Consider the following 17700-nt stretch of genomic DNA (forward strand, 5'->3'; position numbering starts at 1 on the left):
CTCAGCCTCCGGAGTAGGCGGAACTACAGGCACGCACTACCACGCCCAAGCAATTTAGTAATTTTTTTTTTTTTTTTTTTTTTTTTTTTTTTGAGATGGAGTCTCGCCCTGTCGCCCAGGCTGGAGTGCAGTGACGCGATCTCCGCTCACTGCAAGCTCCGCCGCTTCCCGGGTTCACGCCATTCTCCTGCCTCAGCCTCCCGAGAAGCTGGGACGCCCGGCTAATTTTCTTGTATTTTTTAGTAGAGACGAGGTTTCACCGTGTTAGCCAGGATGGTCTCCATCTCCTGACCTCGTGATCTGCCTGCCTCGGCCTCCCAAAGTGCTGGGATTACAGGCGTGAGCCACCGCGCCCGGCATTTTTTTTTTTTTTTAAATGTAGAGACGTGGGTCTCTCTGTGTTACCCAGACTGGTCTCAAACTCCTGGGCTCAAGCAATCCACCCGCCTAGGGTTCTCAAGGACTAAGATTACAGCCGGGAGCCACCGAGCTCGGCCCACACTTTGCTTTCTGACAAAAAACTTCACTATATAACAGCTTTCCCCAGGGAAGCCGCAGTTCTGACAAAAAACTTCACTAGATAACAGCTTTCCCCAGGGAAGCCGCAGTTCTGACAAAAAACTTCACTAGATAACAGCTTTCCTCAGGGAAGCTGCAGGCAAGTCTTTTTGCATCTGAAGGGTTTACTTCTTACCTGTGTGAGCCGCAGGCTGAAGGGTGAAGGCAGAAACTCCCATTACCAACACGTACAAGCGAAACATGGCTCCTGACAACTTCCGGAGGACACAGGAAGTGGAGGACTGCGGCCCAGTACTACGTGGCCTAGGGGAGGAAACAAGAGGTGTCACCAGGAAACAAGAACCCTGCAGAGAGGATCCCTTGAAGATGGGGTAGGAGCAGGGTCTGGAGGCTTCACCAGATGATAGGAACCTTTTTGCCTACTCTGTTTAAGAAGAAAATACAAAATTTTTGGATTTGTTTCTCTGCAGCTGTATTCACTGAACATATCTAAACTCAAATCCCTGTAGCACCTAGAGGCGTGCTTGGCAGAGGGGCTCCACCCCCTAAGCTGTTGTCTCTGCAGAGACCTGCCTTAGCCATCCCTGCCCCTTGGCCAGAGATGCTGTTTCCTCAGCTAAGGCCAGTGCCCATGCCCTCTCTGCTCGGACTTCACTTTCTTGGTGAGGTCTCCCTCACCTCCCTGTCTAAAATTGCACCACGTTTAATCCCAATACTCAGTGTTTTCCTTTCCTTCCCTGTCATTCTCTACGGCATTCATCATTAGCCTTGTCTCCCCTCTCCGGAATTCAGGCTCCACGGATGGAAGGACTGTGAAAGGAAAATAAAGACTTGGGACACCCAGTTCACTCTGCCAAAAGGAAAAACTTAAGCTGAAAGCTGAGTCCTACAAGAAGCTGCCTTTCCTTCTGTTCCTAAGCAGACAGCTACAGGTAAAAGGTTTTAAAAACTCTCCACAGGTAGCCACTCTATGTTCACCTCACGTAAAGAGCAGATTTACTGAGTACAAGGGGAATATAACTGACTATTCCCTACCTGTTACTTTTCCCTTGCAACATGTGGATTCAATAATGACCACACCCTCCCTCTCTCCCCCTCCAGCCTGCTTTTCAATAGAGGAAAACCTTTACATATTGAAGCCCTCCAAATCATCTTTGGAGAAAGGCACAGACCACAGACTGTTTTTTCTGTGATTCCATGTTTTTTCTCCTGGGGATTGTCCTTAACCTTGGCAAAATAAGCTTCTAAATTATTAAGACTGTTCGATACTTTTTGGTTGATGGAACCCTGCTTTATCTTATTCACAGTTATATCCCTAACTCCCATTTTTTGAATGAATGAGTGAGTAAGTGAATGGATCACTGGAAGCCCAAGGGTCCTCGTATATCACTTGTCAGAGAATTTTCCCTATATCCCCTATGGATTAACTCCTATTTTACATACAATTCTGACTTGTGCGAGGGATTCGATGTCCTGCTAACACCCTGGTCTACAGCATCCCAGGGAGAAAAGCAACATGAAATCCAACACAGAAATAGCTTATATGAGTTTATGAAGCACTCCTCCCCCAGTCCCCCCAAAGACTGGAGTGTCAGATGCCCTCCTTGTCTCTCTGAGGACCTTCTCACACTAACACAAGTATCCTCTGTGTCTGCTAACCACGGCCGCAACGACGCTGCTTAACAAATCAACGACCCCAGAACTGAATGGTGTGAAACAATGGTCATTCACTCTTGCTCACAAGTCTGTGGGAAAGATGGCAGTTGGTTAACCTAAATTAGGCTGGGTTAGGCCTGGCTCTGAGCTGCAGATGGGGTCCAAGTCTGCTCTGTGGGTGTCTCATCCTCCTTGGACCAGTAAGCTTCCTGGGAGATGATCTTTGGGGATGGCAAAAATGGAAACAATGCAGCCAAAAGCACACACCAGGCCACACTGGGAACTAGCTCACTCCTGTCGGCCCACATTCCATTCGCCACAGCAAGTCAACGCCCCACCCGGTCATCAGCAGGGCGGGAAGTGGGAGCGGTCGTGCCAGCTGCCATGCTTGACTCTTCTGGCTCCGCAAGGATGGTGACAACCTTGGGGCAGAGCCCTGGTCTTGCTCACAGAACTGATGGCCCACACACCAGAACATACTGGGGAATGTTTATGACTGAAAGTCCTCCCACGGCAGGAGTTGTGAACGAATCCAGGGGAAAAATTCCCAGCCACATTTTCCTTGGGTTGTTCCCTGCTCCTGGCACAGATATCTCTGGGAATGACTTGCAGTAAACCCAGGGTGGCATTGAGGAACCGACCCTCGCACTCCAGAAACCCTCCCTCATGAGTGGGGAATCCTAAGTCCAAAGACTCAGAGTTACAGTCTGAGCTCCCCGTTCTGGTAACCTGAGATATTCCCCTTAGCTGTGTATCTGGCCTGGAGCTTTCTCCCTTAAACTCTCTGTTTCCACACAATACTATTCTTCACGAGTTTCTGAAGCACAAATAGTTCCTGTGACTTTACCCCTAACCACACTGTCAGATTTGCCAGATGAAGGTCACATAAACATCCACCGAGCTGCTGTGTCCTCCTTGGACATGCATTAACTTCTCACATCCCCAATTATACTGGTCCAAGCCAGACTCACTAGTGCTCCAGTAAGGACATGAAAGAAGTAGGAATTAAATACACTGTAGCTAACCAATACCACGTATTGGGATAAGTAAATGAAGTCAAAGCTGGTGTTGTAGGGACTAGTGTAATAGCAACAGCTATTGTACCAAATATTGAACATTCATTCTTGCATTTTATCCCCACAAAGTGAGTATCATGCCGATTTTACAGAGGATGTATTATAAGAGTTCAAAGAGGTTAAGAGGCCTGGCCCAGATCTTACAGCTAGTAAGCAGACGTTGAAATTTGACCCCAGCACTGGTGATTCCAAAGCCCTTGCTCTTTGAAAATGTACCTTCTATGACAGATGTTGCTAGTTTCTTCTCCCAATATCTGTCATCCCTGCGTCCCCAATAATAGAACCCCCAAATCTTACCTGGGCACATGGCCCTCTAGACACAAAGACATTTCCCATCATCCCTTGCAACATGGAGTGACCATGTGACAAAATGTGGGTCGATGAGATGTGAGTGGAAGTGTCATGTGATCCCCCCAGGAGGTCTCCACTAATCTTCCTTCCTCCTGCTCAGTGTGGATGCGGTGGCTGGATTGTGGTTGCCATCGTGAACTACAAGGTACAGACCACTCACTGAATGCAATAGGGCAGTAAGAGAAAAACCTGAGTCCTTAGTGGCTTCATGAAGCCGCCCACCACCCTGGACTACCTTTTTTATGTGTCCAGGCTTTCTGTCACGCACAGCCGAGCCTATTCCCAATATATTGCTTTTCCAGAGTTTATGAAAAGATCCCAGGGGAAGGAGCCCTGCCAGGTACTGTTAGGCATTGTGTTCTCACAGTCTTCTTTCTGATACTCAACTATTTCAAGTAAACAGTTTCTGCTGGTTGACTCTAAAAGTCAGTTTGACTCAAAGTCAGGAGCTGACGTGCAGCCTCCCCTCGGACGAAAGTACCCCTCTATGCTCACCTTCTCTCAGGTTCAGGCTTATAGTAATTATGGGAAGGTTTGTAACCATGTTTAAAATTACTTTGACACCAGAAAGTCAGGCTGTGCCATTCAGGATCAGTCAGTAGCCAACACTTCACAGAGCTATGGAGCTGAAGAGTCTTTGAGAAATCTAATCAAGTCTCTCCTTTCTATAGGTAAAGTGAGTTTCAAGTTAACTCTCTTCTTCAAATCATATGGCTGGTGGGTGAGAAGAAGTATTTCAACAAGGACCCTGTTCCAATGGAATGAATCCTAAAATGCTGTCCTCCTCCAGTAACTGCCAGCCCCATCCACCCCTACCCAGATCTCTAGCCAAGGAAATTGTCTTTGTTTCTCTCCCTGGACTTGGGCAAAAGAGCTGCTTTACCGTGACTTCTTCAGGAAGTGGCTACAGAAAAGTAAACCACAAACACATAGTAGTGACAGTTTTCAATAATCAAAACCTCAGTAAAAAGTTGGAACCAAAATTGCTGTAGTGTGGGAAACAGTAAATTTTTGGCAGGCCCAGAGGGGAAAACAAATTATTTTTGCAGAAGTTTGCAGCAAAACACTATTCTCCTAGCCTACTTTCTTTAAATGAGTTTTTAAATCACAGACAACTTACATTTCTGCTGGAATCTGAGTTGACCTTCTTACTGGAAGAAAGAAATTTCAAGGGCAACTCCTTCCAAGTATTTGAGTTAGAATTCTATCTTTTTTTTTTTTTTTTTTTTGGTCAAATAACCATGTTTCACCACATTCAACGTGAGAAAACAGAGGCATATGATGAAAAGCTGGACCACACATAAGAAAGAGACAAAAATGTGTGAAGTGTGAAAGGAAGGTAAAAGAATGCTGGAAGGTAGAAAGAGCTGATGGCACAGCCCTGAGTTGGACAGGTGGTACAGCACGCACTAAGGCCCAGGTAACCGTTACCTGCCTTTGATTCCCAGCTGTCTGCAGCTTCCGGTCATAGACAGTACATAGAGCCTAAAAGGATGTAAGTGTTTACTCCACCTTTTCATTTAATTTTTAAAAATTACAAAAAGACTGAAAAGTTGAAAGCATACTATGACAAATGCAAGTATATATTTCACTAGATTCGCCGTTGCTAACATTTTGCTGCATTTGCTTTATTCTTATTCTCTCTCCCTCTTTTTCTCTCTCTATATACACACAGGCACATAGACATAGACATAGACATAGACCTAGACATAGACATAGACGCAGACCTAGACCCATACACAGACACAAACACAGACTGAGACCTAGACATAGACATAGACGCAGACGCAGACGCAGACGCAGACCTAGACCCAGATCCAGACCCAGACCCAGACACAGACCGAGACATAGACACAGACCGAGACATAGACATAGACACAGACCTAGACACAGACACAGACACAGACCGAGACCTAGACATAGACATAGACCTAGACCTAGACCTGGACATAGACATAGACATAGACATAGACCTAGACCTAGACCTAGACCTGGACATAGACATAGACATAGACATAGACATAGACATAGACATAGACATAGACATAGACACAGACCTAGACACAGACACAGACCTAGACCTAGACCCAGACACAGACACAGCCACAGCCACAGACACAGATAGAGACACAGACACAGACACAGACACCAACACAGCCACAGACACAGACACAGACACAGACCCAGCCACAGACAAAGACACCAACACAGCCACAGCCACAGACACAGACACGGACACAGACATGGACACGGACACAGACACAGACACAGACACAGACATAGACATATTTTCTCCTGAACACCTGAAAGTTGCAGACATCATCAAACTTCACCTCTAAATACTTCAGAATACGTGCAGGAATATATTTTTTAACAGATTGAGAAGGTAGTAAGTAAACGATAGATCCAGAAAAGAATTTTCAGGGATGTAGAAGGAGTAATAATTTTATTGATAATATATTTGAATATATCTGGACTGAATTCACCTAGAAGATTAAACTCTTCTATATTTCTATCATTACCTTGTTCCCAGAAGTTTTCAGGCAACTGTCTCATCTCTGAGTCAGGTGGCACAGTCATTCAAAGAACAAAATGACGGTGGCAGGTGCTGAATGTTAATGAAGTCACATAGCTATCAGGCCTTACACCTATCACTGAGTCACCTCTAGTGTGCAAAATGAATTCCTAAGAGCCCAAACATGTTTTATGAATGTCGTATAAATTCTTCAAAACCCATGAGGAAATAAATATTTACATCAAAATTAAACCTGGAAATTTTTTATAAATTCAAAGGTGAAACAATATAAAATGTATTTTTTAACTAAGTCCTAGGAAATCATAGAATTTTAAGAGGGAAGACTTTCTAGACTCAGATACAGAGAAATACGTGACCAGGTTTCAGGCAGCTTTTATTGAAAAATGTGCTGGCTCAAAACAAAAACCTAGATGAGTTGTCCAGAAACTATTTTGGTTCTATAGGAAGGAAAAAAGCTAGACAAGGAATCAGCCTCCGAGCAGCCGGCTGAGACTGTTCCTGGTCTGCATAGCTGTGTCAGAATGACAGCTGCTGATGTCCTGGACACTAATCTCCCGTCCCTGGTGGGGCCTGGTGAGACAGATTGCTTCCTGGAGGCCACACTGTGGGGAGACCCATCTTTGGCAGAATAGGGCATTGAGCCACACTGGGCTGAATCTCAGAGGAGCAAATTGGCAGAAACTGATACAAATGGTTCCACCGAGGCATAGGCACTCTCTTTATACTGTCTGCCAGCAAACATCCCTTTTTGCTAAAACCACCACTGAAGTATCTCTTAATCAGTGGTTCTTGGGACAGAAGTTGGTCAAGTTCAGTCAACCAACCCAACTCATGTTTTCGCTCATTCAGATCCTGTATCAACATTCCATTCCCCATGAGCCTGGGTCATTCCAAGCCCCCAGCAGGCTGGACCATCAACCAACACTTGCTTCACCTGCCTCCTGCATTAGACCCTGCGCAGGCTGACACCCAGCAAGAGCACTCCTCTAGCCTGGAACAGTCACCATCCTCCTCCAAAATGACTGAGGAGGAAGCTCTACCTGTGAGGCCCTGGGCATCTGCAGGGCAAACCCACAGGCTTCAAATTCTCCCAGCCTGGTATTTGTGTAAGAGGAATGCACTGCTCTGTACAACTCCAGAGGACAAAACTCGTGAGTGAGTCCTGTAGAGCCCAGCATCCCCATTATAAACACGGAGCAATGGAAATAGACTTGGGTAATTAAGTCACTTGCCCAAGGCCACAGAGCTAAGGAATGACAAAGTAGGATGTAAACCTGAGTCTACACAATCCTTGGTTTTGACACTCATTCTCTGCTCTGTAAAAGCATCAACACCTAGAGCTAGAGGGGTCTCCAGAAGCCATTAAATCTATCTGCCCACCCAAACAGTCTTCTGAAACCCAGCGTCCTCTAGAGAAGACAAGCTTACCTCATCACAAGATGCACACTGCCAGTCTTGGGAAGTATCCACAATTAGAAAAGTCTTGTCATTTTGGATCCCAAATTTGCCTCCCTCTAAACTTCATTTATTAGTCATAGTCTACACTTTGGGGAGGCTCTGAAGAAGTCTGTCCACACATTCCAATAACCTTGAGAGTCAGGAAGTATGTACAGAGCACAGTGTACCTGGACAGAGAAGTGGGAATACTGCCTGCCTTCCTGCCAGCAGCAGGGTGGTGGGCAGCTTACATTACCTGTGTGAGGCTCAGTCTCCTCATCTGTGAAATGGGCATACCCTGGTGTTCACTACAGGAGAATTAGATGTCACACAATATGTAACGAGCTCAGCAATGCTGCAAGAAGAAAGTGCTCAACAAGCAGTGGCTCTCGTCAGTATTTTACAGAAGCAGAGCCAGGTACTTAGGGAGGTAAGGAGCTTGCTCAAAGACACGGGTGGCAGATGTGATGAGAAATCAGCACTTCCACCATCTGCATTCTGCCAAACTCCTGCTAAGGGACCATTCCACAACCCAGCCTGAGAACTCGTCCGTATCGTAGTTGGTAACTTAGCTAACACCAGTTACTATACTAGAAATGTGTGCAATTTTACCTAATGGAATCCATAAGCCCAAATGCATAGATCCATATTATAGAACATGTAAGTGTTCTATAGATATTTAATTTATAAAATACACAATATAAATGTTGTGTGCTTAACATATAAGCACACAATTCTAAGTACGTACACATGCATACACACATATACATCCTCAAGGCTGCCAGGAATTCTAAGGTTTTTATCTTAGTGACAGCATATGCAACCGGAGGTTGGAACTGGGCTCCTGTCTTCATTCTACCATTAACTAACTATGTGATCTTAGGCAACCACAGAGTCATTTGCTCAATCTCTCAGTCACAGTTTCTTCACCTCTGAAATACAAAAGTTAGGCTAGTGAGACCTCCTAGGTCACTTGCAGGTCTAAAACCCTGGAACTGTAAGTCAATTTGGATTTGAGCTTAGGCCTCCTCAGTCCTAGATACAGCTTTAGTTTCTAAAGCATCGAGTCATAGCAGACAACCACTGAACCCAGTCAACTCTCTTGCCGAAGACCCCGTGGCCACCAACAGCAAAGCCGCAACTCGGGGCTTCTGAGGTCTCCTGGGAACTGGGCTTCCAGCTCTACTGGGCTACCTGCTGGGTAAAGTTAATTAGTAACTGGACACTCTGGCATTAGAGCAGGGGTTGGTTGTGAACAGACATACACCCTTAAAACAAATTTTGCTTTCTGTCTTATAATCTGAGTGTGGGAAACACTTAAAATATTTGAGTAATCAGTCATCCAGAAAAGCTGCCCATCTAAAATACAACAAAGACAGAAGAAACAAGGACAGGAAGACCTGAGTAGGGGAAAGACAGCCAATCAGATCCTGGCACAAAGGCATGTAGCATATTCTACTCACAGAAGCAGCTTTGAAGTCTTCCTTCAGAAGCTCTCTCTGTTGATTTGTATGTGCGTGGCTAGTTTTTAAGAGCAGCAGATTGTACTTTCCAGAGGTGACCACAACAATGTCTCCCATCCCACATGGTCTTCTAGAATGTGACCGTGCCACTCTGCCACCAAGAGGTGGAGTCTAACTCACCTCCCTTGAATGTGGGCTGGCCTGTAACTTGTTGTAACCAATACAATGCCACAGAAGTGGTGCTGTGTGAACTCTGGAGATAGATCACAAAAATCCATGCAGCTTCCACCTGGTTTCCATGGGCTGCTTGCTTCTGCCTGGCTTCCGTGGAAAGCCAGCCACCATGAAGACAGTCCAACTCCCCTGAGACCACCTGGTTAGGGAGGCCACATGTAGGGCATTGGTTGACAATCCCACCTATGCCCAGCCTCCCAGGAACCCTGCAAAGGCACCAGCCATGTGAGTGAAACCATGGTGGACCCTCCAGAGGAGTCCATTCACCAGCTGAGCACCACTGTTTGAACTCAATCAGACACATGGAGCAGAAGAATCGCCTAGTTGAGCCCTCAAATTCGTGACATACAGAAACTTGGAGTTCTCATCAAACAGTTGTCATTTTTAAGTCACTAAGTTTTGGGATCGTTTTTCACGCAGCAACAGGTGAACCGAATGCTCAGTCAAAAGCAGATTCCAGATGGCAAATTGGAAAGAGGGAGAAGGCTGGGCGAAGAAAACACACACTGGAGAAAGCAGCAGCTGATTGCCCAATAACAGAGGAGACAGGAAAACCATTAAGGCAGATGCAAGAACCAAAGCACACAGCCATTTCGGGATTTTAAGCGCAGACACCAGCAGTCCCTTCCATGTTACCGTGCCTTACTGAGTGTATCAGGATGTTAAAGCAAAAAATAATTGATGCTCCTAATGATTTCCTTGAATCACAAAGGGCAGTTTAAATTTTGTTCAAACCCCTCTTTCTCTAGGATGGGACAGTACGTGCAACACAGACGCAATGAAGGTAATATTGCAATTACCTCCCAATGTGTTTTCCTCCTTGCTACTCTGGATTCTTCTGCCACTACGGCCCCAGGAAAGGGAGAGAGCAAAGGCCTCCTCAGAAGGAGGGAAAGAAGTGAATATGATACAGGGGAAGTTCCTTCCTGGTAGGAAGTGTCAGTAGAAGAAAAAGACCCTTTGGGCTCCTGGACAAAAGGAGGGAAGGTACAAGAGGAATCAGGCAGGCAGTCCTGCTTCTTATTCTGGGTTTGAAACCTGAGGGCAAAGGGACAAAAGGTAAAAGAGAGAGGGAGGCTGGACGCAGAGGAATGTTTGCTCTGCTTCCAAGTTGCGTCTCTGGAAGAATCCTACCTTGGTGAAGTAAGGGACGCTAAAGAAGAATGGAAATAATGGTGTGGCTGTTAGGTAAAGGGGTGCTTCACTGATGGGAGAGATTCAGACCTTCCCCTGCACTCCCAGGAGAGAATGGAAGGTGAACTGAGATCTGGGCTGAGATGGGGCTGCCGTGATGAAAGACAAGAATACCTATAGCCATGGCTTCAGGGCATTCAGTCAGTAAGGAGCAGTGAGGACAAGTGGGGGAAGACTGCCCTACCTCTTGGTAGATAACCACTTCCCCAAGAGCCTGAGCTCTCCACCCTCTGCTACCTTGGCTTTCCTGGTGCTCCTCTGAGCTATTCAGGTGCAGCAACAGGTGCTGTAGCATCTTTTCTGATGGGCTGGTACTCATGCCCTGCTGGTTGCTAAACATTTTAAGTATCACGTGGACAGTCTAAGCCACAGAAGAAACAAGGTCATGGCCAAGATGCAGAGAACCTGTGGAGCCAGTGAGAGGCACAGTGGGGCAACCTTGGATAGAGCACTGGCTCTGATGACTGAGGCACTAGACCTCAGGTTTTCCCAGTCACAGATGCCAGCAGTAGATTCCACAGGATGCCTTGTGACCAGGAAGGTCCAGGGACATCTCCACAGAAGCCAGTGCAGACCCCAGTTCAGCACATGTGGATCAGCTGCCCACCACTCCCTGGGGACACAATGTCCCCCCTCTTCTCAGGCTTCTTCCTGGCTAGAGGAAGGTGCTGGTGAGAAACTGGAAGAGTGAACGTCTACCCAAAAGAAACGAAATGAATGCAAGAGAGGTAGATTTGGACCAACTCAGACAACAATGCATGTAGCAGCAGGCCTAATTCCCTGCCCTAGCGGGAAAGGGCCTTCAGAGCCAAATGAGATTCCTACTGGCAAAGCTGTAAAAGTACTTTTTTGGCATCTACTTGTAGTGAGTATATATATTATAGCAGTATATATTTTTATATATATTATATATATATACTGGGTCTGAGTATATACATTATATATATACTGATTATAATATATATATAAAATCTATATATATACACGCACATATATATACTCACTACTATATATATATATTTTATATATGTATATATTAGAAATATTTTCTTCCAAAGTTGTTAAGATGTCAAAACAGATGGGATTTTCTTTGTATGCTTTGAAAGACCATCTTCTACTCTCTGGAAAATGTGTCCTCCTTGTCCTCTGAGGGGCACCAAGGGTGGCAACTGTCCCAAGCCCTGTGTCCAGGGTGTCCGAGTGACAAGAAGTCAGCCACTCTCCCAAAAAAAAAAAAAAGACTGAAAACACCAAGGAATTTTTATCTCTACTGCGTGGGAAAATCTGTCACCCTCACCACAAGAAAACCTGATCTTCAACTCGCAGATAGCCCAGACTTGCTGGGTTTCCACAGACCAGACCCTAAAAGCCCCGCAGGAAACCTTTGATTTGTCCTGGGGCTGTGAGCAAGTGTTCCATTTGCATTCTTAGCCCCTCCGGCTCCTCTCAGCTGTCAGATGCCCGACCAGCTCGCTCCTTGGTGGTGAGAGCAGCTCTGTGAAGCTTGGTGAGCCGAAATCCTGCATCCCTCCCTCCCACCCCAACTGAGCTAACTGGGTAGTCTTACGTGGTGGGTACACTCATGTTCACTAATATTCACCTCGAAGTCGGGCAGGGCACATGACTGGGAAAAACAAGCGCCGATTCCAGGCCTGTGCATTTCACAGCTGGTGCTCTGCTGCCAGCCTCTCTCGTGCATGGTGCACTCTGAGCCCTTGTGCATCCATGCTGCCAGCACGGCACAGTCAAGCCATCTGGGCAGCAGGCCGGGGTCCACCCGCATCCATCGATCCACTCACTTGCTCCTGCTATGCCTGCTTCTGCTTCTGATAAATAGGAATAATCTCCACCCCTCAGCACTTGCATCAAAACAATGGGAGTCCCACTACTGGTCTCCGTAAATTCTGTTTTGACAAAGACCTGGGTCCCCGAGTGGCTCTGATGAGTCGTCACAGTCCAACGCAGTTAACCCATGACGATGCTGTAGCACGAGCAAGAAATCAGCTCGTGTTGTGTGAAGCTACTGAAGTCATTGCCACAGTACACCTTGGTGGTCAGGCACCACGATCAAAGTGAAGGATCAGGACCTTGTATTCATTTTCTATTGTCGTGTAACACACCAGCACAGACTCAGCCACTTAAAACAACCGCATTCGTAGCTCACATTGCTGTAGGTCAGATGTCTCTGCTCAGGGTCCCACCAGCCTGAAATCAAGGTTCCCTTTGGGCTGTGCTCCTTCCTGGAGCACGGGGTTCCTGTTCTGAGCTCAGAGGGCTGTTATGACTGCAGGACTGGGCCCCCACTTTCTCCCTGGATGAGGCCACTCTCGGCTCCCGGATGCCACCCATGCTTCCTGCCCTGAGGCCCTCTCTGCACCAGGACAGTTTGTTTCTTCGAGGCCAACGGCAAGAACATCTGCTGCTGCTTCGAGTCTCTGACCACTTCACTTGACCCTGACCTCCTGATCCTCTTTTAAATAGCTCACCCGATTATGTCTGCCCACCCAGCACATGTGATCTTTTTTATTAACTTCAAGTCCACTGATCGAGAACCTAAATTACTTCCACAGAATTCCTTCACCCTTGCCACATAAAGTAACTTAACCACGGTAGCGATGTTCCATCTACTGGCACATCCCACAAGGAGGGAATTATACAAGGGCATGGATCAGCCAGAGTCATCTTAGAATTCTGCCTACCACAGACATTCAAGAAAACATTCTGATGAATATTAGCTCTAGAAAATTTAGGATCCACCCAAAACTTTAACTTCTTCCTTGCCCCCAAATAAGAAGACCTCTTCCTCGACTTTCTGAATCCTTTCTACTCAAAGTGTGGTCCATGGACCGGCAGCACCAACACCATTTGTGAAAAATTCAGACCAAGAGAATCAGAATCAGCCGCATATTCACAAGGCCCTCAGTCGCATATTCACAAGGCCCTCAGCCGCATATTCACAAGGCCCTCAGCCGCATATTCACAAGGCCCTCAGGAGATGTGAAAGCCCCATCTCAAAAGGCCCTTGTCCTGAAATAGCTCCCGCACAGGCTTGGCCCTGGACACGTCTCCTAAGGAACGGGTTCTCAAAGTGTGGTCCCCTGGCACTGGCACCAGCATCCCCTGGGCACTTATTAGAAATGCAGATTCTCAGGTTGCCAGCCAGGACTTACTGAATCACACATTCAGTGCTCTGCATTTTCATAAACCCACCAGTGATTCCGACGCAGGCTCAGGTTTGAGAACCACTGGGCAAAGGCACTGTCGATCGAGTGTCTCCCCTATGGAAAGCCGTGATTAAAACACAAGAAAGCAACCCGAGTCTGCTCTGCTTCAGTCGTGTTGCTGCTAGAGGCCAACCCTGCTCTCCTGGGGGAGGGGAGGAGGGCTCGGGATCTGTGGATGTTCTGGATCGCTCAGCTCTAATTGTCAAACAGGCTTTGGAGGTCAGGGTGGGAGTGGGGATGTAGAAGGGAACCCCTACTAGCAGGGCCGGGTAGGGGGCTCCCAGGCCAACTGAAGACCCCTGGAGAGAGGATAGCTGCCCTGAAACATTCAGCCAAGCTTCCTTCTTGCCTTTTAGGGTAACCAAGTACCAAAGTACAATCCAAACGGACAAACTTCTAAATGAGGTTAGAAAAAGGCGCTCTCGGCCGGGCGCGGTGGCTCAAGCCTGTAATCCCAGCACTTTGGGAGGCTGAGACGGGCGGATCACGACGTCAGGAGATCAAGACCATCGTGGCTAACACGGTGAAACCCTGTCTCTACTAAAAAATACAAAAAAAACCTAGCCTGGCGTGGTGGTGAGCGCCTGTAGTCTCAGCTACTCTGGAGGCTGAGGCAGGAGAATGGCCTAAACCCAAGAGGTGGAGCTTGCAGTGAGCTGAGATCCGGCCACTACACTCCAGCCTGGGCGACAGAGCAAGATTTTGTCTCAAAAAAAAAAAAAAAGAAAAAGAAAAAGGTGCTCTCCTGTGCCTGTGCATGTGGTAATACCAAATGAGCAGGTGGGCAGGAAGCCCGCTGGCCTCGGGAGGGCAGAGCTGATGAAATGGGCATGGAAAAGGTGAGTGTGCAGGAGGTGGGATGGAGTGCAGAAAGGGGACCAGCAGCCCCCACTGCAGCCATGCAGCACTGGGAGGCTCCAGGAAGGCCTGGACACTTGGCTGCCTCTGCTCACACAAGAGAGAACTCAGGGCAATGTAGGATCTTGACCAAGATCTTAGAGCAGAGTTGTGGGTGGGGGTAGAGGGATCCTGAAGGGCTCTAAGAAGAGCAAAGGCCCCCAAAAGGGAATGGGATTAAAGAGAAGGAGCTTCAAACGGCAAGAGCAAACTGTGTGCCAGGATTTAAGAGAGACAGAGAGAGGAACAGAGATAGAGAGAAACAGAGACAGAGAGATAGACAGAAGTAGAGACAGAAAGAGAGAAACAGAGACACAGAGAGAGAAACAGACAGACAGAGAGAAACAAAGACAGAGACAGAGAGAGAGAGATCTAGGAGTCAGGACACCTGAGTCTGTTTCTGTTGGAGCCTCAGGCAATTTTCCTGATTTCTCCAGAACTCAGGTGTCTGATCTGGGCGACTTTCCTCGCCATGATCTTCTTCCCCCGTGTGAGGGTGACCTTAAGGCCTGAGTGCTTGATACTACTTGGATTCATTTACTGTACTCCTCATCACCCTCGACCTTACTATTTGCAGGTGGAAATGGAGACCCTGAGCAGGTGAGCTGTCACGCAGCTTGTCCAGGCAAGCTGGACTCTGAACCCAGGCCAGTTCGCCTGTGGGAACACACCGCAGCCCTAACCACACTCTACTACCTCTCCCCAGAAAAACACCCGAGAGCCAGGCATTAGAGAATCCACAGTGACTTTAGAATATCAAGCTTTTCACACCAGAAAATCTCAGGAGGCTTCTGAGGAAGAAAGTCCTCCATTCGGTGCACATCCCACATGCAGCCTCGCGCAATGGAAAATGGTCTCGGTGGTCTGCTACCTTGTGTTGGATTCCACTGCAATTTTCCTTGTGGCCTAGAATCCTGGAAGGTCGTTTGAAACCCTCTGATCCAGCCCCTTTTTTGACAGATAGAAAAACTGAGGCCCGGAAAGGTCAAGTAATGCTTCCGGCCACCTTCACACAGGTGAAGAAGGTCATGGAGAAGGAAGGTCACCCGGATCAGGTTCCTGAGGCCTGGAGAAATCGGGAGAGTCGCCTGAGGCCCCACCAGAAATGGACTCAGGTGTCCCAACTCCCAGATTTCTGTCTGTCTCTGTCTGTCATTCTGTCTCTGTCTCTCTGTCTCTGTGTTTCTCTCTGTCTTTCTCTCTCTGTCTCTATGTCTCTCCCTCTGTCTCGGACTCTGTCTCTGTCTGCCTTTCTCTGTCACTCCCCATCCCTGTCTCTCTCTCTCTCTGTCTCTCTGCCTCTCTCTATCTCTGTCTCTCTGTCTCTTTCTTTGTCTCTCTCTGCCTCTGTCTCTCTGCCTCTCTCTGTCTCTGTCTCTCTGCCTCTCTCTGTCTCTCTCTGTCTCTCTCTGCCTCTCTCTGTCTCTGTTTCTCTGCCTCTGTCTCTCTGCCTGTCTCTCTGTCTCTCTCTGTCTCTTCTCTCTGCCTTTCCCCCTCTGCCTCTCTCTCTCTCCCTCTCTCTCTGTCTCTCAAAAGCCTCTTACCTGCAGCTCTGCATTCTCTCACCTTGTTGCTGCTCACCTGGGAAAGGCTGCCAGGCCAGATTTTCACCTCCAGCGGGAGCTCAGCAGTCAAGCAGGGATTTATACCCTCTTGGGAGCTGGGATTTCCTAACCGGGTGGTGTCACCCGCTCACACTGGGTGGCAGCGGACACACCTTTTCCTCCTCACGGGGAGCACCCCCAGGCTGCAGTGCTGGGTCTGAGTACACGCTCACCCAGATGGGGAAGTGGCCAAGGAAACTCCGCATAAGTTTCCCTATTTTTCTGTGACTCGCTAAAAATTACGTACTTCCAGCTGAGGAGGTGGTTTTAAAGTGATGGGCGTTTTGCCCAACTGTGGCCCCATTAAAGAGAAAAAGACGCTTTTGATCTTTAGCCAGGGGAGGAGTTGGTTTTCCAGCCAAGGAACCCTTTTAGTATCTAAGAAAGATTAAGTTTTGTTTTGTTTTGTTTTCAGAGTCCTGTATGATTTTTAACTGTTAAATGAAGGAGGGGGTTGTTGTCTCATTCCTTATTCTAGATTGTGGAGTTTGCAGAACTGAATAGTTTGTCTTCCGAAAGTGGGAATCCAGCACCAAGTCTTGTCTATACAAAACCAATGTCTCCTAAACCCCCTAACCAGCCCAAAGGTGCTGTTGGTTGCTCCTCTCTTCCACCCAAGTCGCCTCCGCAGAGTTAGAAAGGACGAAGCCCAGGCAGGGAGCACCTGGCCTGCTCAGAGCCAGCAGATCCCCTGCAAGCCTCACAGGTAACAGAACCAATTTCAGTCCTGCCTCACACGCTCTCCACCCGCAGACTCCCATCCACACTGGCTGCCCTGATGGGACTTTGGAGAACTCATGGTCCTGGGCCTTCCTTGATATGAACAGGAGGCCAAATGGGAGCATAAAACCTTGGCCACAGCCTCCCTGGAAAGCCAGACTCCAAGGCTGGAACCCTCCATCGTCCCCCGCAGCCTCTCGCCTATGCACTCACTCGTGTTGCATCGTTTAGGAAGAGGTGTAATTTGGAATCACCCTGTTGGTGGTTGGAAAGGAAGAATGCTTTTCAAAATGGACTTTAAAACCCATGGCATTAACCTTCATAACACTGTCTGCCTAATTGATGCACATCTTCATTTTCTTACAGGTAAAGAGGCAGGTATAGAAACTCCTTTAGAGAAATCTTAGGGAATTCATACCCAGAACAAATGGCTAAATCAGAAGGGCCCATGGACCCTAGTTTTATCCTTTTGCTAAAAAAGGAAGGTAACTCTCGAAAGTCAAATCTCAACTGGTTAAATAAAATCTTAGAAAAATACAATGTGAGAGCTAGGTAGAAACTTAGAGATGCTCAAATCTGTCCTCCAGTTTAAAAAGAAGAGAAAACTGACACCCAGACATTTGGGGATGGGGAGCGAGGTGAGTAAGCTGTATTGATTTAATGGTGTATATAACTTCACAATGGGTGGATTCTTAGGGAAACTGTATGGAAACTGCATGGAGTTTGTTGAGCAAAAGGCAAACGTTACATTATATCATGTTTATTCTTTTTAAGGACCATTAGAGGTGA

General features: G+C 47.3%; 1 protein-coding gene across 2 annotated transcripts in view; it reads right to left on the reverse strand.

Annotated features, from left to right (window-relative positions):
* IL1R2 (interleukin 1 receptor type 2) overlaps positions 1-16321 on the reverse strand; it is a 35338-nt gene extending 19017 nt beyond the window's left edge. Inside the window, exons 1-2 of one of the 2 annotated variants that reach the window (XM_025354182.1) lie at positions 16154-16321; positions 695-822 (exon numbers count right to left, since the gene is read on the reverse strand). In XM_025354182.1, coding sequence (XP_025209967.1) covers positions 695-761 — 67 coding nt within the window. In that variant the 5' untranslated portion in view covers positions 762-822; positions 16154-16321. Of the gene's footprint in view, positions 1-694; positions 823-9038; positions 9196-16153 lie in introns of those variants that run through there. The other variant, XM_025354181.1, reaches the window with a different exon arrangement.
* Positions 16322-17700: the final 1379 nt, after the last annotated feature.

The sequence above is a fragment of the Theropithecus gelada genome, chromosome 13 (genome assembly GCF_003255815.1).
Source record: "Theropithecus gelada isolate Dixy chromosome 13, Tgel_1.0, whole genome shotgun sequence".
NCBI classification, from domain to species: Eukaryota; Metazoa; Chordata; class Mammalia; order Primates; family Cercopithecidae; genus Theropithecus; species Theropithecus gelada.